Here is a 25,658-nt window from a genome sequence, read left to right on the forward strand (position 1 = left end):
ATTTACAGAAAGAGGTGGTGGGCCATATTTAGCCTGTGGACCATCGTCTGCCAACCCTTGCTGTAGATACATTATTCTCTCCATATTCTCTGTTTTCTTCCCATATTTGTAAGTTTGTGCTTCTCAGTTTAATACTGGATTAAGTTTTAACACTGAGTACTAATAAAATTCCAGTGTTTAGCCTTAGAAACCACAATGCTCATAACTGCTGATGAAGCTGGAGAATGTTCAGAGAAGTATTGGAGACCACTGTGAAGCATGTAATTCTGGTCAACTTTTTGTTATTAAAACTGTCTTTGAGGGGCGCCTGGGTGACTTGTTCGGTTAAGCGTCCGACTTCGGCTCAGGTCATGATCTCACAGTCCGTGAGTTCGAGCCCCGCGTCGGGCTCTGTGCTGCCAGCTCAGAGCCTGAAGCCTGCTTCAGATTGATTCTGTGTCTTCCTCTCTTTCTGCCCCTCCCCAGCTTGCTCGCTCTCTCTCTCTCTCTCTCTCTCTCTCTCTCAAAAAAAAAAAAATCACTAATTGAATTGGGGGCATTGGACTAATGAATGTTGAGATAAATAGCCAAGAGTCTGGATTTACCTAAACACTTCCAAAGAAATTAAAACGCTATGTCCCTATGTATAAATATATTTGTTCTTCAGAACACCCACATTAAAATGTTATATAATAATTGTCTTACATCATTCTATAAAAAAGAGTTTTCAAGCTTCAAATCACACTGGCATTTAAGCATATTCATTGGTATTGACTATATGTGTATGTCATGAACATTAACATGAATAGATAAAATTCACAACAGGCCCATTATACTCTTCGCATGAGGTAGGGAAGGTTGGTCATTTCCATCTCTATATTCTGCCCCAGGGAGCTGGATTTGGAGCCCTTTCCTGAGGAGATTCTCTTATTTCTCACAAGTCTGCAACACTTCTACTGACTTCCATTATCTCGAGGATGACTGTGGACCCCTGGAAAGACGTGAGGCCTCTCACTTCTGGAAGAGTTATAATGTCAACTGGTCCACACATTCCCCTTGCTATGGCTGTCCTTGGCCAGCCTGAAAACATTCCACAGCACAGCAGCCTTTGGCCATGCCTCTGTTCCCTTCCTCTGCTCCCTTTTGTCCCTGACCGGCCTCCTTTGGTAACTCTTACAGACCTCACCCTGTGCCAGATCACAACCCACATTCGGAGGAGAACCTCTGCCGATGGACACGTGGTGGCGGTGGTGTTTTGTACACAGATCTTCACTGGCACTCTCCAGAAAGTTGTGCGGGAGCATCAAAGAGCTCCTCCCTCCTCTGCCTCATGTAATTCATGGAATGATACATCCAAACAAGTAGGGGTGCCATTAGAACTTGGATGTGTTTGGTAAGCTCCATATTTACCCTGCCACAGCTGAATGGTATCGTTTAAAAGCCAGCCTATTTATAGCCCAGAACATGGAAGAAGCTGTCAAGACAAAGAAAAGCAGTTCGTACTCCCACTTGGGAAACAACTATCAATAGTTGGACTGACTTTATCAACAAAGAAACGTTCGTGTGAGTATGTCCTAGTGACCATGGGTATCTTTTCTGGATGAGCAGGCGATACCCAAGTGCATAGGCCTCCCCATGCCTGACAGACAAAGACTTCGAAAAGCCCCCAGCCCTAGGTTTGGAACACCTCACCTTTCAATGGCAATCCAGGAACTCACTTTACAGAAGGAATTGCAAAGAAATTTGAGAAAGCCCTGAAGATTCATCAACATGGTCAGAGTCCCAATCATCGAGAAGCAGCAGAGGTACTAAACCATCAGGGAAGAATTCTCAACACCAGAGGGGCCGAAGTCTGGGAACACCTGGACTGAATTGACCAGCCACTCCACCCCGGTTGTGGGGTGGGACCTCCAAGGGGACCCAAGTCCCAACCCTCTCTTCTAAGGTCAAGAGCAGTGGTCCTCAAACAGATGTCCCTGGGCCACAGCTGGCCCTGTCCGTGTCTTCCCCACCCTCTGTGGGGTAAGTGCTGAATACAGAAACTTGTAGAACAATTGCCAGGATCTTGTCCATGGACTCTAATGATGAAAAAATGGGACTTGGACTTTACACTTTGTAACTTCATTTTTCTGAGTGTTGATTTTTGCTGCTTTACCAAAGTTATCAGTCCATGGCAGGTTGGACATGAAAAAGCACTGTGCTCAGGGGTTGCCCGGGGACCAGTCACCCTTCGCCACCATTAGCAGAACCCTAATCCCGGCATGCTGAAGGGCACAGGCAGCCACCACCGGTCCCTAACAGGGGCCACCAAGGCAGTCATTCCGGCTCTGAGAAGCCTGGCTCCTGACCAGGCACTTGGAGCCGAAACTTTGAGCTGGTGGCTGAGGAGACATGCTCAGGGCTCAGCAGGAAGCCAAATCCTGCTAATTCAAGAGGGCAAAGGCCTTCCTCCAGCCAAGGTCCAAAACTCTCACTGGAAGACGTGGGCACCACCCATTTAGCGGTATCTTACTACCCGCGTCTTTTCATTCTCCTTTTTGCACGTAAGTTCCAGAGAATCACTGTGCTTTCCTTCTCACACGTGCACAGAGCCCTAAGGAGGCCTATGGCTCCTCTGGGACTAGTCTGAGAGTCCTCGTCTCATGTAAATTGACATCCTGTCACACTTACCGCTCCCTTTTGGTGGGTTTCCATCTAGACTTCTCTTGAAACAGGTGAAATAAGGGTGCTTCACAGTTTGGGATGTATTTTAGTCACCTCACATCTTTCTGAATTGCTGTCTTATCTTCACAGTCATTGTTAATGTCGCCAAAATTTCCCATTATGTGACTATGGGAATCTGGGGCGGTTTAGCACAGTGATGCAAAACATGGGCCTTGGAGTCAGATGGCCTCTACCACTTTGCAGCTGCATGGCCTTGGGCAAACTGCTTAACCTCTCCCAGCCTCAGTCTCCACATTGACCAATGAGGATCACAAAAATCCCCCCCTCAGTGAGTCAGGGGGAAGATCACGTACACACCACGTGCAGGAAACAATCATGACAATGGCTCACACACGATAAGCATGCCATAGATAGGAAGTATTATTCATAATAGCCACCGACCATTAATACATGACTTTTAGGCTACTTTCAACCTTTTACTTTCAAATATGGAATGCAATGTAGACGTTTCTTTCCACAGCTCTCTTCTGATTTTAGATTCTGTCCCTAAAGCAGAGTCAGTGGTGGAATGACCATTACACGGTAAAGGCTTTGGGATGGCTCATGGTGACAACTCCCACGGGGACAGCCCTGTCAGAACACAGCTTTGAGGGCCCGAATTCCACTGGATTATTGCCAGCGGGGAGTGCCAATACACATTTTTATTTGCAAATTTAGGAAAACAAGAAAACAGTACTGCTGTTTTACGAATCACTTTTAGGAGCCACCCACTTCTTTAAAAATTTATTTATTTTTAATTTGGAGAGAGAGCACGAATGGGGGGTTGAGAGAGAGAAACTCAAAGCAGGCTCCACGCTCAGTGCAGAGCCTGACGCAGGGCTCAATCCCACAACCCTGGGATCATGACCTGAGCCGAAATCAAGAGTCGGATGCTCAACCGACTGAGCCCCCCAGGTGCCCCAGGAGTTGCCCGCTCTGAACACAGCCAAGAGGAATGTCAGTGGCCAAGCCTTCTTACCCACGTGCCCCTTCTGTCCCTCGTCGGAGATCCTCAAGAGGAGCTCCAGGTGGGGACTGCTGATGTGTGGTGCCACGACCTTGGCCAGCCGCCTCCACTGGGCCTCCATGACCACAAACTCTGTGCCCACCTTGACTTTCAGAATGTTGAACGCCTCTATCATTTTGTGACGTTTCAGGTACGCCAGTTTGCGAATCTCATTCTTTAAAAAATAGAATTGTGTTTTTTAAGAGAAAGACTCAAGAAAGCCTTGTTTCTTTACCCTAAACATTTCAAGGTAATTGAACAGCCAAAGAGAAGGCCCCGCTGGGTCTCTGAACATGCCGGGTATGTAATCCCTCCCCGGCTGCAGGTACACGCAGCTGACCCGTCTGCATAAACAGAACTCATCTTACCAAGTTCAAACGAGGGAGCCCGTGAAGGATAATCTGTGTGGTGAGAAACAGAGCAGCAGGAGGCAGACTGGTCCCAACTCCACTCTGCCCAGGAGGAAGGAAGCTTCCAGAAAGGAAGGAAATCGGGTGTGCTGCTGAGACACAGGGAGACCCCAGAGAGGGAGAAGATAGATCTACCATTAAGTCAATCAAGAAAGAGAAGGGAGGAGGAGAAAAGTCAGGGAAGTGAAACTAGGCCAGGAGTGGTCCGGAAGGAAGAGGTCCAGGGCAGGAAAGACAGCAGGGCCTGCCCGGAGCTGCCATCTGGCCTGAGCACAGGGAATCTTCCAGAAGCGGGGGGTGGGGGTTGCTGCACAGCCCTCCTCGGGTTACAATCAGCCACCTGATGCCCACTCCGATTGCTCCCCATAGTATTGTCATCACTTAATTGATTACACAGCTAGACTATATATTTTTTTAATTTTTTTGATGTTTATTTATTTTTGAGAGAGAGACACAGAGCACAAGCAGGAAGGGGCAGAGAGAGAGGGAGACACAGAATCTGCAGCAGGCTCCAGGCTCTGAGCTGTCAGCACAGAGCCCGACGCGGGGCTCGAACTCACGAGCCGTGAGATCATGACCTGAGCCGAAGTCGGACGCTTAACCGACTGAGTCACCCAGGCACCCCAGAGGGGTGTGGGCTGTGTCTTAATCATTTTGACTCCTCAGAATTTTGTGCGGTGCTGGGCGCCTAAAGCACATTTAAGACGTTTGCTGACTGATCCCTGTTGCAGAAGATTACCCAAAGAAACATCTCCTTGGGGCCGGAGGAGGTACAGCAACAGTTCTGCCCAGCAGCAAAAAAAGAGGAGAAGCATACCAGACTCTCTGGGACAACCTCCTTCCACCCAGAGGGAGGAAGTTGAGATAGGAGGGTCTCTGGGAGGCCTGGCCTCTGCGGCAGGAGCAGCTCAAGTCCCGGCAGTACACAGACTGCTCAGGACGTGGACAAGCCAGTCACCTTCAAAGGCCATTTTGCCACCAACAGGCTCAGCCCCGCCACCCGCTTCTCCATAGTTGCAAACATTCAAGTTCTCCCTGAATTTCTCCTTGCTCCCCGGTGGGACCCTCCCTATGCAATGAAAAATTCAGAACAGAACCAAAAGGATCAGAAGCCAAAAGCCAATGTCTTCCCTTCAGGAAAATCATCCTTTGGTGAAAAGCGTCCCTGTGCAACTAGTTTTACAACAAGAAAAAACAACCCAGCAAAGATATGTGCAGTGGAGGGCGGGCAGGTGATGTGGCTGAGGCAGCCTGGTGGATTCCAGGCTGTAAATAAAACATCCTCCGTCCCCGAGTACTCAGAAGCCTCCGCCCACCCAACGCCTCCAGGAATTCTCCAGACGTAAATCTAACAGGCAGGCACCGGGGCAGAAACCGCTGGCTTTAAGAAGTTTCTGCTCTTGCTGGAGAGGGAAAAAGGAGTGGAAGCTTGGAGAACATCCCCAACCCCCATTCTGAACAAAACCTTTCCAGGAACCATGAGCAATTGAATGCCTTAAAAGCAATGAGTAAAGCCATAGCCTGCCACTGTACATAAAATTCAGAAACATTATCAGACCCATTGCAAAGAATGGTAAAGAAGCATCTTAGCCAGCAGAATAGAGCAAGACACCAAATAAGTCTTCAGATTGGCCAAAGCGAAAAGAAGAAGCACCCTTTCAAATATTGAACCAATGCGTTTGCCGGCCTCCCTGGCACGGCACCCAGCCCGCGCGCCTATCCTCGCCCGCCCCCACCCCGCTTCCGCTCATGCACCTTACCTTTAAGTGCTTCCTATAATTGTTGTAGACCACGGCCAGAAAGACGGACATGAAGATGTAGGTATTGATGATGGTGTAGGTTATAAAGTACAGACAGTACCACCAATTGAAGTTATAGGCAGGCATCCTAGAAGGACAGAATTATGTTGCACGGTTTTTCACAGCCTAGGTCCTTAGTGCATAAAAGGCTGACCTCAGCTGCCATCCCACATGGACAACCCACGGGCACGAGGCACGGCAAAAGCTTCTCTCACTCAGACTCTCCCCCATATGGCGCGGTCCCGTGTGATGGGGTCGCAAAGCCATCACCGCCCCTAGCGCTGAACAGCTGGCTCTAAACTTGCCTTCTGAATTTCTTAGTGCCTTTTCGAGGCAGCAGCTTTCAAAGCAAGTAGGATCTTGGCGATCTCCCGATCCCATCCCTTCCCTTCACACTGAGGGAGCCTCACTGTGGCTTTACAGTCGAAGCCTAAGAAAGGAGACCGACTTGCCCAGGACTATAGAAGGAATCGAAGTGTGGCTTGGGTTTATACTCAAGGCTCTTCGGGGACACCAGACTGCCTTGTTGGGGGGGGGGCAGGGGAGGCAGATAATTTTCTAGCCACTCTGGGACAATGAGAAAGAAAGGAGCACCATTAATAATGGCACCAGGGTGAGAGGCATAAATCAGGTGTGTGTGCTCACTCCACCTTCAGTAGACATTGGATTTCATACAGGAGGGGGTGTTGGAGGCACTGGCATGGCCAGGGTCTGAGAGAAAGATCCAAGGGCACACAAGGAGGGCCACAACTTTCCCTTGCGTATGTTTTTCCCGAGCCAGGCCCAACAGTGAGCAACAAGCCAGAGCAAGTCGATATGATGATCCCACACAGAACTAGAGGACAGAAAACCCGCCCTCCCCCGAAGTGCAGTATGGCCTGGTTGGGATTGACACTCGCATTGAGCCCTGTCCATGCCCTAGACCCCAAGGGGTATCTACTCAGTGTGGCACTCTTTAATAATTTTACTTTCCCAAACAAGCTTAATCCATAATATGAAGGACGTTAGGAAAGAAAATACATGATGTTTTCCTCCTAAGTGAAGTCCACCTGTGTGGAGAATTGGCATTGCGAAGGGGAAGGCAACAACTACTAACCTCTACATTCCTTTCCTGTCTCACCTAACCACAAAGGCGCATCAATGCTTGGGAGAACGAGCCACGATTCCTTTCGAAAGATGGCTTAGCTGTTTAAATTCAAGACAAAAAAAATTCGGGCAAAAAAATCCCGAATAGAAAGTAGGCTCCAATATTTAAGAGTTGTATCTCAAGAGATATCTCCTGCTGCTTTCAGCTTTTTAAAAAAAAAAAAATCATCTAAGCTTAGTTTTAGACAGACAGGGTAGGCTATTGTTAGCGTAAACATTTTACATCCTTCAAAAATTTTTACACGAACATGAATAAACGGAAAATCACTATTTCCCCCCTCTCAGCCCTGCTGGTGTTTGGAGACAGCTGCCTTTAACAAAGCGAATTCTGTCCTGGTAACAGGTGTCTATCCGTGAACATGAGCCAAGATGGACGTACATGACATCAGGGCTGTTCGCGGTAGTGACCAGCACGTAGAGCTCAAACACTATGTCCAGGATATTTGTGAAGTAGGGCAATCCTTCCACTGTTTTAAGACCCCTAAAGAGGAACCAAGAACACAAAATGAAAAACACACACACATAAGTGAGGTCGTGGTTTCTGATACACTTTTCCCCTTCCAGAAGCACTCCTGGAGTGTTTGAACGAGGAAGATGGCACCCGGTGACAGATTCTGCCACCAACAGGCTGAACCCAAAGGGGGGTGGGGGTGGGGGGGAGGCGGGGCGGGATTCACAAGCAGAATCTTCCAGAGCAGCGTGCTCACCTATCCCCAAAAAGCTTCAAGGCCATAAGGGAGAACATCAGCACACTGAACATAAACAGGAGGAAGACGTAGAGAATATCGGGCAGAGTGTTCCGGATGCTTCTGAAAGTTCTTCGGATCTGTGATGACAAAATTTTCATTTCATTTATAAGAATCGGCTAATTTTCTGCAAAAACAAAAGTCAAGCCTTTGCATATCCTAAAGTATATCTTTCCTTACCTGACGACTTTCAGGGAAGTTAATTAGGAAGACTGGTCTTAAGGCCCTTGACCATCGAACGCTGTGGACGTTCACAGCTTCCAGGGATCCATAGATAATCAGATCAATCAAGGTCAGCTGTGAGAGACATGGGACAGAGAGCTCAGTGCCACACTGCTCCAGGACAGAGAAAGTGATGGTGGGGATGCATGCTCACCGACCAGGAAGAGGGGTCACAAAGCAAGTTCCATAAACAGGATAATTCTAGTTGTGTGATATAACATTAAAAGTAGCTGTTGTTTGTGCATTTATTATGTGCCGTGAAGTACAAAAAGCACCTTCCGTAATTATTCTATGTTATCCTGACCACACCCCTAAGGTGGGCACTATTCCTGGATGGAGACACTGGGGGCACAGAGAGGGTGAGCCTGTGGCCCTGGTCACACAGCTAGTAGGGGGCAGAGCCAACCCTGGAACCCACGCAGTCTGACGTCAGAGCCCATGCGGTTACCTGCACAGTTACATGCTTCCACACTACATCCTAATTAGCTTTAACTTTTCTTCAATTTGACGTATAAAATTGTCTAGCCTGGTAACAGAGGTAAGAAAATCCTGATCCTTATTGTCAGGTTCGTGATCACCTAAGAACAGGGCAAAAGAAGAACCCAGTGTATTTTTAGGGAGATGTAAGTTAAAAAGAATAACCTCCATCGTCAAAAGTGTTAATTCAGCAAGCCACAGAGGACCCAGTGAGATCCGACACAGGGGCGGAGATGGGATGCAGCCGTGGAAGGAAGCTGGTGCCCTGGGCGCTGGCAGGAGGGAACTATCATGGCTGTCCAGGGGAGGGTGGGGACAGGCAGATCACCAAAGGTCACGGTGCTGGAGGAGGCTTCCTGGGTAAGCACTCCCTCATGTAATCTTAAAGCAAAGATAGAGGTTTGTCGTTGTTGTTGTTGTTGTTGTTGTTGTTGTTGTTGAAGTTTATTTATTGTTATTTTTGAGAGAAAGAGAGAGAGGGAGGGAGAGAGAGAAAATCCCAAGCAGGCTCCACACCGTCAGCCCGGAGCCTGACGTGGGGCTTGAACTCACAAACGGTGAGATCGTGACGTGAGCCAAAATCAAGAATCGGCCTCTCTTCACTGACTGAGCCACCCAGGTGCCCCAATGACAGAGTCTTGAAAGAATAAAACTCAGGGGGCGCCCGGGTGGCTCAGTCTGACCCTTGATGTCAGTGCAGTTCATGGCCTCACGGTTCACGAGATGGGAGTCCCGCATTGGGCTCTGTGCTGTGATGATCCCGCATTGGGATTCTCTCTCTCCTCTCCGTCTGACCCTCCCCTCAAAAGAAATAAACATTTTAAAAGACTAAAACTCAGAAAAATCAAGGGCCACAGCAGGAAGACATAGTAAAGGGACTCTCAGGGAGGAGCTGTCCTGGCATGTCTGGGAAGCCAAGGGTCCCAAGGGTGGGGGGGAGACGAGGCAGGAAGTGACAAGGACTAATGGCAAATGGCTTCGAGAACCAGGCTGAAAAGGTGAGTCTTATTCCCAGGGCCTGGAGAGCCTCGGAAGTCTTTCAAATAAGGGCGACGAGGGCAAAGGAGTGAATCGCCCCAGCGACAGATGGAGGAAAGATCCCGACAAGAGAACGCCCTCATTCAATTCACACCATACTCTTTCAGTCACAGAATGCCCCTTAGTGCAGGGTGTCACTGTAGCTCTAGAGACAGAGCAAGAGCCAGGCGGAAGGTGCCGGCCCTCACAAAGCGAACATTCCAGAAGGAAAGAACGGTGCTGATGATAAAGACGCTCTGTGACAGGTGGTGGTGGTCCACGCTCTGGAGAAAACCCGGATGAGGCAAAGGGCGCGCAAGGGAGGCCTAAGGCAGCGCCAGCATGCATGGAGAGAGCAGGAGACGGGGAGGGTGGACAAGGTGGGGGAGGAGGGGTGGGCAGTAATGAAGGGGGAGCACAGAGCTTCCGCCACAATAAGGACTTCGGCTTTTCTGGGACGGGAGATGGAAAGCATTGGATGATTTGAAGCAGGGGAGCACCGTGATGGGACTTAAATTTTATGAGTGCCTGCGCGCCCACGTACTTGAGGCACTGTGCTAGGAGTTTTAGGAGATGAAGAGGTAAGGGGCCAAGTGAGGGGCCTAGTAAGGGGCCAAGCCGCAGACAGGGTCGTGGAAGACACACACTGTCTCCTTGGAGGAGATTAGCAGGAGTGTCTTCCTCTGTTTTATACAGTCTGTATTGTTTGGATTTCTTTCTTCCAGAAATAGCCTCCTCCTCCCCTCCCACCCCGTCCCACCGCCGTCCTGCATTAGGCAGCATGGTGTCACGGACTGAACCCAAGCCTGTGCTCATAGGTTCCTATATTTAGACGCTCACAGTGCGCCTATATTTCTTTTCAGTAGCAGAAAATATTTCTAAAAATAAGAAAAGTACAGATAGGTAGTCTGCATATTCTGAGGGTTCAGCAGATGTGTGAAGGGAAGTCAGGTTCAGGATGTAGAACAAGGTGAGGGAAGACAGTGGACACTCCAGCCAAAAAAGAGCCACCGCAGGCAGGGGAGGAGCGGGTGGTACGTGCGTGGGGCAGCAGGCAACTCGGTCCAGCTAGAGTGAAGAGGTCCCAACTAGAGTGAAGCACGTTTGCAGGACTGGGGGACACCGAATAGTCTTGGGGCGCTGACAGACGTTTTCCAGCAAGGGAGCGAAGTGATCTGAGACGTGCTTCCGGAGAATTAATCCCGCGGCAGCATCTAAAATGCACGTATCGGGCATCTGAGGTGGAGGTGACCACGACAGTTCCCGAAAGGGGTGACCAGGGCCTGTGCCACGACGTGGGAACAGAATGGCGTGCAACAAAGAGACAGCGTGTGGCCACATCAGAGACGACTGCGATAGTCCACGTGCGGAGAATGAAACAGGGCAAGAGGCGTCCTGAGGGGCCCTGGGGAGGCCAGATGCGAGAGAGGGGAGAATCTGGACTAGGAGGACGTCGTACTGGGTGTTGGGACGTAAGGCACCACCGGCAAGCAAACAGCCAGGGGAGGCGAGGGGTGAAAGGGTGTGGGTTTCGTCCCACTGTGTTTGCATTGACACACAGATGTAGAAACGGCTGGCGAGCAGCGGGCCACAGGCAAAAGAAACTCAGAGGGGAAACCAGTATCGGCTACAGCACGGGGACCCCTACCTAGGAGTGTTCATGAGGGCTCTGAGAATGGACGGCTTAGGGGCGTGCAGACTGAGCCGTGGGTGAACTGGAAAGAATGAGGGTTCAGGCAAGCCGGCTGCTGCGGTAGGTAAGAAGCTAATTATCAAGTAGCCTTAGCTAATCACTGAAGGGGCCTCTCTGCCCCTAACAGCAGCCTTTCGGAATTCCTTACCCTGCCCCTCTTGGCCTGACTGCTTAGCATATATCCTCCCAGATCTCTCTGTGAATGCGTACCATTCTTTCCTTTTTTTCTTTGCAACAAAACCGTGATCCGGCTCTGTGGTAACTGGTTCTTTTGGCTTCATGAACGGTAAGCACCTCGCCTTGGTAATAGACATTTGTCGCTTTCACACTAGTTTATAAAGGGCTGAGTGGATGTGCCACGTTTCATTTAACACATATCTACTGTCGGGATATCACATTGTTACCAGTTTTTCCAGTATCAGGAACGGTTCAGCCACGGACCAATCTTGTAGCTAAACCTTTGAACACATCCTTCTCTCCTAACGATAAAGTCCCAGGAATAGAACTCCAGGGTGCAAGTGTAAGCACCTTTAAGGCTTTTCGAAGAACTGCCAAACAGCCTTCGAGAAAGACAGCTCACTCGTCCCTCCAGGAGGGTATCAGGGGTTCTGTTTCCTCTCCGTCTTGCTAACGCTGTTTTATAGGCACACACATGGTATTTTATTGTTGTTTTGATATATATTTCTGAATTAGTGAAGTTACACATTGTTTCATTATCTGCCATTATTTATATTTTTCTTTTAGGAAATGCCTTCACCTATTTTCAGCCCTGTTGGGGGGGGCCTCTTTTTTTCCCCCTTTTAATTTACAAGTGCTCTTGCTATGTTAAAACACAGCACTCGCACTGTCATACGTTGCCCCGTTTGTTCTTCATTTGGGGTCCGCTTGCACTTGTGCTAATGGTGTTTGCTGTGCCGACGTCTGTCACTGTTGCTTTTAACCAGATCAAATCTATTCAGGCTTTTGTCTTCATAGTTTCTGCCTTGACCACAAATCTTCAGGGTACTATAATGAGCACTCACCACGATGGTTACCATGATGCAGATGTTTTTCGTATCCTTCCAGAAAACCATTTGAGGAGTGACTTTTGCAAAATGTACAAGTCTCCCAAAGAATGCAGTCAGACAGAGTACTTCTGCTAACGAGGTAGCCTGCACGCAGAAAACAGAGACTAAACACAGCGCCCCGCCTCTTGGAGGTTCAGCTTTAGCTCTCTCGCAACCCTCCCAGCCGCCCAAGCCACCTTGATGCCCCCTCTAAGAATTAGCACTGTCCCTTTTGACTGCGGCAAATCGCAGTCAAATTCTGTGCTAGTTGGAATGGTTTCTTCCTCTTGAGAGGAAACCTGCCCTTGAGTCACGAATCCCATGACCCAACAGGCAGGGAGGGCTTCCTGGGAGGGGCTGGATCAGCGGTCCGGGACGGCAGACACAGGCATCTTCTGTGCTCTCCAATTTCAAGTTCATATTTACAAAAGGCATCTAGAAGTTCAGTTTCTCTAACAGGAGAGTAACCTCCCAAAGACGTGTTTTGAGATGTGGGTCATTCCTTAGCCATCAGTGCCACTGCCGCCCTCCGCCCGTGTGTGGCTGGTTTAGAGGAAAGAAGGGAGGCCACTGAGACCCAGTGCCAAGTCCTGACCGTCTCCTCTGTAGGTTACAGGACACCAGCTCCAAAATCCCTACAGGCAGCTAGACTGGCAGCCTGTGATCGCAGCCCGGGCTTTCCTGTGATTCCCTGAGGCGGTAACTCCTCCCCAACAAGGACACTTGCCTTCATCAGGGGGTGAGGAGGGTGCCACAGTACGAAGAGATGGGGAGACTGGGCCCTGAAAGCAGCACTTGACACAGTCTTCCCCTCCCCACCCCAGCCTTCATGGGTCCTGGGCGTGGACATGGGCTACAGCCGCTTCCGAACCGTCTAGCCCTCAGCCTATTCATCCTCGAAGGACTCTAGAGACTCCCTGTCAAGGCCAGGCTTGCAACAGGGCCTGGGGCAATTCCAGGACACCTCTGCTCAAAATAAGATGTGCTTGGTAATGCTGCATCTGGGCCAAAGCCCCCCCATGACACATTCGATTCTAGAGACCAGAGGTCCAAACACCGGCTGAAGGAGCACCCTGAACTCAGCCAACCTGAAGCTGCACGTGACCAAAAACAAACGGAAGGGTGAGGACTCGGGAAGAGAGGCAAGGGGCTGAGCAGACAACCCCAGGGAAGTCTCATCGCGTCCAGAGTGGGCCGTGCTAGGGAGGGAGTGACCGTCTGGGTCTCTGAATGCACAGCTCTGCTTCTCCCAACTCTGGGGTTTGTTTTGATAGTCACTGGGCTACAAGTTTTCTATGCAGAGACTTCACTAATTGTAGCCTCTTCATCATACAGAAGTGTGTTACACCATCACTTTGGTGGCCCCCGGTGAACCACGCTCCCAGTTTTCAGCCCCGTATGCAGCGTCCTCCCATGTTGACTCGGGGCTCCGGCATCTCAGGGGCTTTGGCCGAGAGGACATCAACAAGCTGACGGAAGTGGAGGCTTGTACACTCGGATGCTCCTGCTTGGCCCTGCTCCTCCCCCACTGGGAGAAACCTACACCACATGCAGCAGCTGCGTAACACAGCAGGGCACTTGGTCCACGGCTCCAGCCAGGCAAGCTCCCAGCTCGCGGCCAGCAGCACCTGCCAGCCTCCAGAGATCCACGGAGCTTCCAGATATTGTTACCCCAGCTAATGACACAGGAGCAGGAAATCTTTCCGGCCTGGGCCCAGTTACCCACAGAATCAGGGGAGGTAATAAAGATAGGGGTCAGTGAACTTTATCTGTTGAAGGACCAGACCGTAGATATTCTGGGCCTTGCCAGTCACCCAGTCTCTGCGACAACTGCAGGGGCAGCATCAAGTCGGGAATTAACATGAGCGGATCATCAATTTCATACTTGGACCGAGCCGGAGTAGCTGGTGAATTTGATGCGATTACTCAAAACCGTACGTGACCAGCTGCTAAGTGCCAATAAATAGTGATTTAGGACTATGAAAAAAAGCTGGAAACGTGGCAAGTACAAGTTGCGTATCACACTAAATTATGACATTGTCTACTCGCCCTTTCATGGATACGCTCTGAAAATATCATTTGTCTACCCAATTCATCCCTGTGGACACGGAAGACAAAAACCTCTACTCCATTTAAAATGCCTTATAATTAAGACGGAAGCATCAGCTCAGCGAGTAGGCAGAGTTCTTCCAAACAAACCCCAGCAATGAAAATAAAACCTCATCCAGGGCTCCTGTGTGGCTCGGTCAGGCAAACATCCAACTCTTGATTTTGGCCCCGGTCATGATCCCACAGTTCACGAGTTTGAGTTTGAGCCCAGCGTCAGGCTCTGCACTGACAGTAAGGAGCCCGCTTGGGATTCTCTGTCTCCCTCTCTTGGCCCCTCCCCTGTGCACACACAGGTGCAGACAAGCGCCCTCTCTCTCTTTCTCTCTCTCTCTCAAAATAAACAAACATTTAAAAATAATAATAAAAGAAAACCACACTCGTATTTATTGAAATTTGAAAAAAAAAAAAAAAAAGGAAGAATGCATGGGGCCCAACTCATCAATGACAAAGTCTGGTTAGCCATTTTGTTTTTAATCCTTACCAAGAAAGGCAGGGGAAACAGTGCCGGTTCTTCAAACAGGGCGAGAGAGAGGTCGACACAAATAAAGAAGTAGATGGCTACTTGCATTGTCCAGTGGTTATAAAAATAGTAAAGTCTGAAGATGAAAAGAATAAAGGTGTTTATATACAAGGAGCAGGAGTTAAACAAAACTCACACTTCCCACTAAAAGACTAACGGTGGGCAAAATACAAAATAGGGCTCTGGCCACATTTCCTTTAAATCTTAGGGAGCAAGAGACAGCACTGAATTGAGCACACATTACAAGACACTAACAGAAAAAAAAAGGCAACAATAGTATCGCATCTCAAACCACAGTCTCTTAAGTATCTCAAGCTATGATCAGTACCTCCTGCATAGCGGTTGTGACCGTAATAAAAAGAATACTTTCAGAGGACTTTGAACGGTGACTGATGCACAATAAACCCTCAGTTAAAGTGACCTATTATGCTGTGGCATGGTGGCCTAATCAATTTAAATGTGCACCACCCCATCTCAACATGGTAGATTCAGAGAGATCTTGTGGTCACACAGTTCTCTTCCTAGAGGTGGGGGACAGTCTCCCCAACCTGCTCGAAGCTTCCAGGAATGAGGCGTGCGTTTGTTCGTTGCTTTGGAGGCACTGGCACGGAGCCCTGATGTTTTTTCCTTATTTTGAGCCAAATCTTTGGTCTTAGTTCAACATTCAGGGGGTGGGAGAGAAAAGGCATGATTCTTACGAAAAGAACAAATATATGGATTGCATCAGAAGGCACCAGAAAGAAAAAGAACAAGTCTTTTCGCCTAAGCGGCTCTAAGAGGACAACCTTATCTACAAGGAAAGGATGATGTGATTCACTTCAGATGCCCTATCTCCTGCTCTATATGTTAGTCATGTACTCATTTATCTGTCCTTAATGTATTTATTGAGTGCTTCCCTATGTGTGAGACACCATGCTCTTATAACTTAAAAAAAAAATAAAAGCATTGGATGTTAGGATTTTATCCAAATCTCCATGCCTTATCCTAGAGACTTCTCAAAATGTTTGTGGAGACAATGTCTTCAGTTTGGGTTCAACTTCAAGACTGGTAAGTACTAAAGGACAGGTTGCTCTAGGAGACAGTTTAATACTTTATTTACCTGATGGCCCGAGGAGACGTTTCAAATGGAACATTTCTGTTGTACTGGGCATCAGAAACATAGGCAGCTGCCAGGAGAAGGTTCTGGTCCTCCTTGGGAGAAAGTAAGGAGAGAACAACAATCAGAAGAGGAAAGGGCACTTCTCTTTTTCATGTATATGTACAAAAGGAAACCCTACTCCCTCTCTCCCCGCACCACCTCACTCTCGCCAGAGGTACTTCAGAGTACTGTATGTGCTTTCCTGGGCATTGGGACCTGAGGTGGGTCTGAGACACAGGCACGCTTAACCTTCCTGAATTCAAACTGTGTGCCCTGTAATGTGTGCTCTCAGAGGAAGAAACAAGAAAGCACTGAGTAGTACGTATAAATGTACTTAAACGGTACGTTTATACCAACACATATAGGGCTATATACACACAAACAGATAAACACAAAATTATATTTAGGGTACTTGATGAGTGGTTAGAGTGTTTTCCAAGGGTAATAAATAAATAAATTATTGCCTTTTTTGATGACTTTTGAAGCTAACTCCTTCTCAAGGTATGACCCCCGCTCTACATATACACATAATTTAAAAATAATAAAATTATTTTCATATGGTCCAAAGCTTATTTTTCTCACTCCATATATTCTGGACATTTTTTTTTTCATGACAATATATACACATCTACCCCGTTCTTTTCAACAAATGCCTCTTCCTTTAAGTAGTGTCTCCCTTTTCTTTCTATTTCAAACACAATTACATTGGATTTTTTAAACTATGTATTACACTCAGACACACATGCATATCTTTGTGCCATATGAGTGTGCTTGTAGGACACAGTTGAACTTTGGATGAAAGGTCTTTGCATTTTTTTTATTTTGATAGATACCACCAAATTGTTTCCCCCACAGTGACACCTTTGATATGCCTCTAAATAGTACATGAGCATCATGTTTCCTGCTTCTCACCAACATTCTTATAATTTAAAATGATTGATAATATCCAACCAGCCAGAGGGGCATCTTGAGATTTGACTTTACATCTCCTCATGACCAGTACAGCTGAGCCCCATGGGTGATGACTCACATTTCTGATTCTGTATAAATGAGATAAAGAACACATACAAACAGACTAGCTATTTAGACCTTCCTTCGTCCTCTAGGAGGAAAAAAACCCGATTATCCATTCGATTACCAGAGTTACCTCCTCAAAACACAGGACATCGTCCTGTATGGACTGAAATGGAGATCTACCATTGGTCAAGCAAGCCAATTTTGCAAATGCAGCTAGTATTGAGAGAGGTCAAAAGATTCCAAACTTTGGACAAAAGTATATATTTGTACACACTGTAGGACTGCATTTCCTAAATTTATTTCATATTGCAACACTTAAAAAAGTAAGTCATATTGCATTAAAAAACACAAACATTAGTTACTAAGATAAGCCTTTTTTTTTTTTATTTTTTTTTTATTTATTTTTTTGTTTAAATTTTTTTTTTTAACGTTTTTTTATTTTTGGGACAGAGAGAGACAGAGCATGAACGGGGGAGGGGCAGAGAGAGAGGGAGACACAGAATCGGAAACAGGCTCCAGGCTCCGAGCCATCAGCCCAGAGCCTGACGCGGGGCTCGAACTCACGGACCGCGAGATCGTGACCTGGCTGAAGTCGGACGCTTAACCGACTGCGCCACCCAGGCGCCCCTAAGATAAGCCTTTTAAGAGACATTTCACCAAAGAAGATATATATATGCATGGCAAATAAGCACATAAAAAGATGCTCAACATTTTTAGTCATGAGGGAAATACATATTTAAGCCACAATGAACTACCACTACATATCCACTAAGACTAAACAATGTCTAACACTGAAGACTGACTCTACCAAGAGCTGACATGGATGTAAAGCAACTAGAACTCTCACACAGTGTTGGTAGGAATAGAAAACGGTTCATTTACTTTGGCAAACAATTTGGTAGTTTTGGGGCCATTCCGTTCCTAAGCATTTACCAAAGAGAAAGAAAGCATATGTCTACATAGAGACTTTACATCCAACCCAAGAATGTGGCTATGTGAGAACACCATTCCGAAGCTGTATGCAAATATTTGAAATAGTTGAAAACTAGAAACTTCAGAGGCGAAAACTAGAAACAACCAAAATGTCCACAGATACATGTATGGGTAAACAAACCATACATGTATGGTTTGATATATGTATGCCATGGAAGACTACTCAGCAATAAAAAGGAATGAATTCCTGATACACACAACATAATGGATGAATCTGAAAATAAGTTTTCTGTGAAAGAAGTTAACTCTTATCTCCCAAAGGAACACCTACTACGCGAGTATATAAAACTCGAGAATATGCAAATGAATCTATAGTGGCAGAAACCAGATCAGTTGCCTGGGGACAGGGGGAGGAGGGGATGGAGAGAGGGGTGGGTTGCAAATAGGCATGAGGAAATCCGTAGGGGTGATAGATGCATTCATTACCTTGAATGTGGTATTACTATCCCAAGTGTTTTCCTTGTGATACCAAGGCTCACCAAGACTCATCAAACTACACTCTTCAAGTAAGTGTAGTTTAATGTATATCAATCATGGCTCACTAAAGCTGTTAAAAATTGCCCCAAAACAAAGATAAATGTTTTGATTAAAAATAGATGTGGAACAAAAGTCTCAAAGATGAATTAACCACTGTAAGAACACATCACCTCCTGAGTCATGGGCATTCTCAGGGCTGGTGCAGCAAATTTTTAAAAGCAGGTTATTAAACACTAAAAAGTACCATACAAATGTGTTAAACACTTAACACACGTTTTTCTTTTACATATTAAAAACATTTTAGTAGACAATCTCTTAATGCCAATTATTTTTCCACTGAACATCATGAACACTGAGGAACACTAGAGTCCCCCCCAGGATATGCTCAGAAATCTATTTTAGATATAAAATCTCTGTCCCCGAGATTTTAAGAAAGTTTCATTAAGCCTCATATCGATCATACTGGGACAGCAAAGAATTAAGATATTAAGGCCTTCCTTTAAAAAATATATTTAGGGGGCGCCTGGGTGGCGCAGTCGGTTAAGCGTCCGACTTCAGCCAGGTCACGATCTCGCGGTCCGTGAGTTCGAGCCCCGCGTCGGGCTCTGTGCTGACGGCTCAGAGCCTGGAGCCTGTTTCCGATTCTGTGTCTCCCTCTCTCTCTGCCCCTCCCCCGTTCATGCTCTGTCTCTCTCTGTCCCAAAAATAAATAAACGTTGAAAAAAAAATTTTTTTTAAAAAATAAAAAATATATTTAGGATCACTTCTCGGCCTTTTGGCTAAGATCAAGTGTAAAAAACATATTTAGGGGCACTTGGGCGGTTCAGTCAGTTAAGTGTCCAACTCTTAATTCCAGCCCAGGTCATGAGATCAAGCCCTGTGTTTATAGATACAGATATAGACACAGACACAGACATAGATATATTTAAAGCAAAATCTCTTAAAGCCAATTTAATTGTTCCCAATTTAAAAAGATGATGCTACTGGGGCACCTGGGTGGCTCAGTTAGTTAAACCTCCAACTTCAGCTCAGGTCATGATCTCATGATTCGTGGGTTCAAACCCCATGAATGGGTTCAAACCCCTGTGCTGACAGCTCAAAGCCTGGAACCTGCTTCAGATTCTGTATCTCCCTCTCTCTCTCTCTGCCCCTCTCCCGCTTGTGCTCTGTCTCTCTGTCTCTCTCTCTCTCTCTCTCTCCCTCTCTCTCAAAAATAAGTAAACATTAAAAAATATTTTGGGGGGCGCCTGGGTGGCTCAGTCGGTTAAGCATCTGACTTCCACTCAGGTCATGATCTCACAGTTCATGAGTTCGAGCCCCACATCAGGCTCTGTGCTGACAGCTCAGAGCCTGGAACCTGCTTCGGAGTCTGTGTCTCCATCTCTCTGCTCCTCCCCCACTCACACTCTCTCTCTCTATCTCAAAAAAAAAAAAAAAAAACAATTACTGAAAAAAAATGATACTACTAACATTCTTTCAGTCCCAGTGAAACAGTTTGTCCGCACAAAAGGAGTTTGACAATTGTGGATTTGAGATGCATCATCCACATGGCCTCCAGGTAGAAAATAGAAAAAAAAAAAAAAATGCTCACCAGCAATCCGTCCTCACCCAGCTAGACCCTGGGGGTCACCTCCATCAGTCATCACCCAGGCTCCCCACACTGAATGAATGAAATAAGCACCGTGGCACCTCTTTCAACTCCCCCCCCCTTGCCATCTGAATTCATACCTGTTATGTTTAAATATGCTGACACTTTCACAACAGCAAATTTACTTTTATATTGTTTCAGAGTTTTCCCACCCTTAGCTATTGCATTTCTGACATGTCTCTTTTTAAAACCTCATCTGCTCTGTCTTCTGCTCCTACCTATCTTCCCTCTCTCCATCCTGTTTGGGTTCACTTTCTAAGGGTCCTTCCCATTTTTCCTTGGGAAGAAATGCTCTTAACAGGCAACCTTACTATAATGAGCATTCTTACTGGTATTAAGGTCATTGGTATCTTTCCATAAAACAAATCATTTTCATCCAACCCAAGAATGGGCTTGTGTCAGACATGCTGTTTCAAAACTGCATACTTCAAGTTTATATGGGAACCACAGCCCATATCTACCATGAAAACAGCAAAGACCAAATAGCAATGCCCCCCCCCCATGCAGCTAATAGATGGTTTTGCACCTCAAAGCAGCAGCCCCCACCTAGGGAAGGCACCAGTGGCTGCCAGGGGAGCAGTTCTAGAACTCCCACCGCTCAGACCACCACCTTCAGAGCTTTGCTTGTAAAGCTCTCGTTGCCCAGACCAACCACATCAGAATCTCAGGAAGGTGAGACCCAGGATGAATTTGGAAAGTTCCCTGGGGGTTCCAATATGTAGTCAAGATGGAAAATCACTGGTCTAAACGTGGCCATTTTACTACTGCTTCTTGTATGTTTTGCATCTTCATGGCGCTATGGCAATAACTGACTTCTCTTGACTTTCTTTTTCTCCTCTTCTCAAAGCTGTGACATTGCCTTTCCTGTCCCCGAGATTTAAAAATGCGTTTAAGGTTTTTGTGTTTTCTCCTCTGGCCCTCTCAACCCTGTAAACTTGCATTCTGAGGAAAGGTGAATAACTTAGAATCACTTAGGGAATCACTTAGGGAAGAAAATGCACAGGGCGGGGTGGGAGGTGGGGGGAGGGAATCATCATTTCCAGAGGCTCTCAGTAGAGAGCAAGGAAATTCCTTCCTAAGCCCCCAGTGTAGGAATAACTGGAAGCTCCAGATACCTTTAAGTCAAACAAGAACCTTGACGAAGTTGTTGACAGAAGGGCTTTGAAAAAAGCCAATATGCCTTATTTAGATATAGAAGAAAATTAACCTAACTAACCACAACCTAAGGTAAAAAGAAGTTGCCATAAATTTTAAGGAAAATTCCCTCATCTCAGTTTTTCCCTCACTACAAGGACTGTCCTTTCTGTCTGTCTCTCTCTCGGCCTCCCTTCTTTCCCCCCACAGGTTACAAGCACACGGATGCCTGGAACAGAGGTGATCGGTGCTTTCCTATCCAACTCCCATTCAAAACCTTCTAGTGACTTCTCTTTGCATAGAGTGCCCACAGAATCAAATGTAAAATCTCTGGCTTGGCATTTAGGGGCTTCACAATCTCCCTCCTCTGACTTCTCTTTACATAGATTGCCCACAGAATCTAATGTGACATCTCTGGCTTGGCATTTAGGGGCTCCACAATCTCCCTCGTCTCCAACTTTGTCACCCACAATTCCCTACAGAAACCCTCTTCTCTGGCCACAACTCGTGGGTGTGCCATCCACGGCCCCACCACCAGCCCCACTTCCGCGCCTGATCTCTTGTTCACGTAAAAACCAAGAGTATCCTTTCTAGAACTTTCCTTCTTTGCAGGCCCATCTCAAATCTCACTTCCTCTACGAAGACTGAAAATACCAGAAGTTTCCATTTCCAAGTGGAAAGACTGCCAGCAGAAGTCCGGGCTGTGAAGTATGTTGTGGACATTTCATATAAAGAAACAGCTAGCTGCTAAGGGTAAGCTGGGGCATAGCAGCCACGGGAAGATGGGTGAGAGAATAGATGGCAATAAGCTGTTAGTATAAACACCTCACGTCCCTCTGTGCAGAAAGACCAACAACCTGCAGGCCAAGGGCAGCCTAAAGATGTGTTTTGTTTGGCCCAGAGAGTGCTTTATGGATGCTGGCTACTAATTCAATTTTTTTTTTTTTTAAACTGGAGCTTACACAAAAATTTGAACTTCTGGTTTCTCTTTGAAAGGTCATAACATCTGGCAATGCTGGGCTCTATTTCAATACTCTTTTGCTACCCACCCTGATACTCGGGTCACCTAAATAAACACTCATTATTTTTTCCAAGTTCGGTGGGTCAGCCAGGCAGCCCATCTGGTCCAGGTCAACTTAGCTGATCTGTATGGCCATCTGGAGGAGATGGCCTAGAACAGCCGCACTCACGTGTCTCAGGCATGTGCGCCAGGCAGCAGGCTGGCCACGGCTCTTCCACACATCGGTGGTCAAAGGATTCCCAGGAGCGTCAGGAGGGCAAGAACCGATGCTCAAGTGTTGTTCATATCCCTGCTTGTGTCACATCTGCTAATGTCGCATTGGCCAAAGCAAGTCGCCTGGTCAATGGTCTCAAGGGCTGGAGAAATTGACTCTACCTCCTGATGTAAGGAGTTGCAAAGGCTCATTGCAAATGGGGCCGTGTCCAGGATGGGAAGAGTTTGTGGCCATTTTTGCAATCTATGATAGGCCGTGTAGCCACAACCAACCGGAAGTGGATAACCGTGGTCTTCCTGGGGCAAAAAACACGCCCTCCGTGTCACCACAAGCCCCACTCTCCTCCCCAACTGAGTCATTCCCACCTAGGCCACTATAGGCCACCTATATTCCTCTCTGGCCCCTGTGGACACTTCAGTTTAAGACTCCCTGATTTAACCAATACTCTCCCAAGCCTTCCCGGTTACTCCCATTTTCCCCCTGCAAAAAAAAACTTCTCTGCAAATCACTATAAGGCAACACCGGAAGACCAGAGCCTGAAGACACGGTAATCTAAGACTTGAAGGAAAAGGTTTAAGAATAGGGAACATTCGAAGAGAAGCACATAAGATATTAAGAGGTGATCACAAAGGTCACAAAGTAACAGCATACAGGACATGGGCTCTCAACCTTGGCTGCGCTTTCAATACTTGGGAGCTTTAAAGTGACTGTTACCCAGACCATACTCAGACCAATTACATCAGAATCTCGAGGGGTAGGGCCTGCCTGAACCCAGATACACTTCTAAAAACTCCCCAGGTAATTATAACCAACAGTAAGGCTGAGAATCACTAGCATTGGATTATTTCAATTTCACAGCTGGAACTGTTGGGAAAAGCACCAAAGGAGTGGATTGCCGTTTTAGAATCTGCCAAAATAAACACCAGGCAGAAAAAGGTTCTAAAAAACTGCTTGAAAGGAGAGGGTGGAAATGGCATTTCAGATGACTAGGCAGTTTTTTATTCAGTGACCCAAAACTAATCATGCCATCGTAGCTACCAAGTGTCTTAGGTCAGAGCCTTGGCTTAATGACTCCATCATCGCTGTTATCTCGGAAAATGAGGGGTTCTGCTGAGAATTACCAGCTGGTACCAGGCTCCTCACCTTTTCTGCCTGCTCCCCTGGGCTGTTTTCAGCCTTCCTTGCATTTCTTGAGGTCTCAAATTATTCCTGTCTTTACATTCTTCTCTTATTCAGACAAAGAAACATTAAATACACACAGGGAGGATATGGACAGTCTCCAGGCTACAGTTCTTGCTACAGAAAATTCTGGTGATCACAGGTCCATCATTGTGCAGAAGGAGAGGGGCAGGGCCTGTTCGGTCAACCAAGAATCCTTCCCCTCCTCTCTCTCCTTGACCTGCCTTCCTCTACCTGTTCTCTTAAGGAGACGTGGCAGAATTCACCTGTTATAAGTGGCCAGACCAGCAGGCCAAAGACACAGGCCAATGCACCAGGCGGGTCTTTTAAATCCTACGCCGCAGAGCCTGCCCCGTGGGCCCTCTTCAGCAGGCTACAGGAGCCCACTGAGGAGAGGCAGTGGCTTTACCAGAACAGCCCAGAGCTGAAGAGGCCAGCTCAAGGAGGAGAAGGGACTAAAACACCCTTCACTTCCCACACACTTCCACAACCAGAAGGAAATGCAGCACGTATGAATGTTCCCCGAGAAGCCTGGCTGTCATTACCGTGGGCCAGGCACAGTGCCCTGAGCCTGACTGACACGGCCTCACACTCCTCTGAGGTGGGGTGTGAATTATCATCCCACCTTACAGAGGGGGGAAAACAGAGGCTCGAACCAGATCATGGGCCCCCCTCATCTTGTCATTCACAGTTAGGGTTTCCTGAATCAAGCGGGGGCTTCCTATCACTGGAGCTCTGCCTCCCTCTCCGCTCTGAGTGCTTGTCCAGAGAAAGGCAACAGTCCAGGAATGACTGCTTGGAAGCTCCACGTCTTCCAAAGAAGTGCAGAGCTGAGCACATCTGCTTCGTCCCGCGGGGATCAGAAGAAGCCGGCGCTGCATCAGCACTCCCAGACCCACATCCTGCAGCCTTCTTGCCGGGCGTTTCCCCTGCAAATGGGACCCTCGGATGTTTTCCTGCCGCCATGGAGCAACAGTGCGGCGAGCACGGGCCACCCAGACCCGGGGACGCGCGGGGACGCGCTTCATTGGCCCTGGACCCCCAAACGGAGCCCGGGCGCCGGTCCCAGCCCGGGCCCCGTCCGGGGGAGGCGGCTCCGGGCGGGCTAAGGCGGCGCGCGGTTGACAGCCCCCCTACCGACTGCAGCGTGCAGGGCTGCGGGCCCGGGGCGCGGATCCCGAGAGCCGCGGCCGCCCGTGCGCTTTCCAGCGGAGCAGCGCGGGTGCCAGGGCTCCCCGCGGCCCAGAGACGGAGTAAGCCCCGGGGCGGGGGGGCTCCTCGCCCGCCTCCCCACACGGGGCCCTCACTCCCAGCGGCCGGCGCCGGCTTTGCGCGAGGTCGCGCTCTACCCGGGAGCTCCGGGGGTGGCCGCGCGGGGAGGGTGAAACCTCGGGGCCGCAGACTCTGCCGTCGGCGCACGCCGCCAGCCCTCGGGGCGTCCTGCGAGTGCGGCGGCCGTCGCCCCCTTACCTCCTGCGCGGGCGGCTCCTCCGACGGCTGCGGGCGCAGGCGGCGCACGCCCGCGGCTCGGCCGGCCCCGGGCATCTCGGCGGCGGCGCGGCGGGCCGGGGTGCGGGAGCGTCGGGACCGCCGGGACCGCCGCGGCGGACTCTGTCCTCGGGCCCCCGGAGGCCCGCGCTGGGCGCGCTCCGCTCGGCTCTTCCACGTGACCACGGAGGGGGACGGCCCGCGGCGGCCCCGAGGGCGAAGGACCGGGGGTGGCGGGGGGTGGCGGGGCGCGGCGGGCTGTCCAGGCTCCGGCCCCTTCCCCCGCCCGGCCTCCCGGCCGCGCTCCGGAGGCAGGGGCGGGGAACGCGGAGCCGGCGGGGGCGGGAGCGGGCAGCCGAGGGGGGCGCCGGCGACGAGCTCCGGCTGGTGGCGGCGCGGGTTAGAGGCCACCCTGGCATAAGGCCCCAACCGTGTGCCGTGGGCGCACCAGCAAAATAGTTGTTCGGAGAAGTCAA

At 48.5% G+C, this 25,658-nt stretch overlaps 1 protein-coding gene across 1 annotated transcript in view; it reads right to left on the reverse strand.

Moving 5' to 3' along the window:
• The window catches only part of LOC115510867 (two pore calcium channel protein 1-like), a 38,631-nt gene extending 13,392 nt beyond the window's left edge, over window positions 1-25,239 (reverse strand). The window contains exons 1-9 of the mRNA XM_030311158.1: window positions 25,165-25,239; window positions 15,973-16,064; window positions 14,835-14,949; window positions 12,221-12,349; window positions 7,970-8,086; window positions 7,751-7,869; window positions 7,423-7,524; window positions 5,859-5,985; window positions 3,662-3,863 (exon numbers count right to left, since the gene is read on the reverse strand). Coding sequence (XP_030167018.1) covers window positions 3,662-3,863; window positions 5,859-5,985; window positions 7,423-7,524; window positions 7,751-7,869; window positions 7,970-8,086; window positions 12,221-12,349; window positions 14,835-14,949; window positions 15,973-16,064; window positions 25,165-25,239 — 1,078 coding nt within the window. The remainder of the gene's footprint in view (window positions 1-3,661; window positions 3,864-5,858; window positions 5,986-7,422; window positions 7,525-7,750; window positions 7,870-7,969; window positions 8,087-12,220; window positions 12,350-14,834; window positions 14,950-15,972; window positions 16,065-25,164) is intronic.
• Between the last annotated feature and the right edge of the window lie 419 nt (window positions 25,240-25,658).

Source organism: Lynx canadensis, chromosome A3 (genome assembly GCF_007474595.2).
Source record: "Lynx canadensis isolate LIC74 chromosome A3, mLynCan4.pri.v2, whole genome shotgun sequence".
In the NCBI taxonomy this organism is placed as follows: Eukaryota; Metazoa; Chordata; class Mammalia; order Carnivora; family Felidae; genus Lynx; species Lynx canadensis.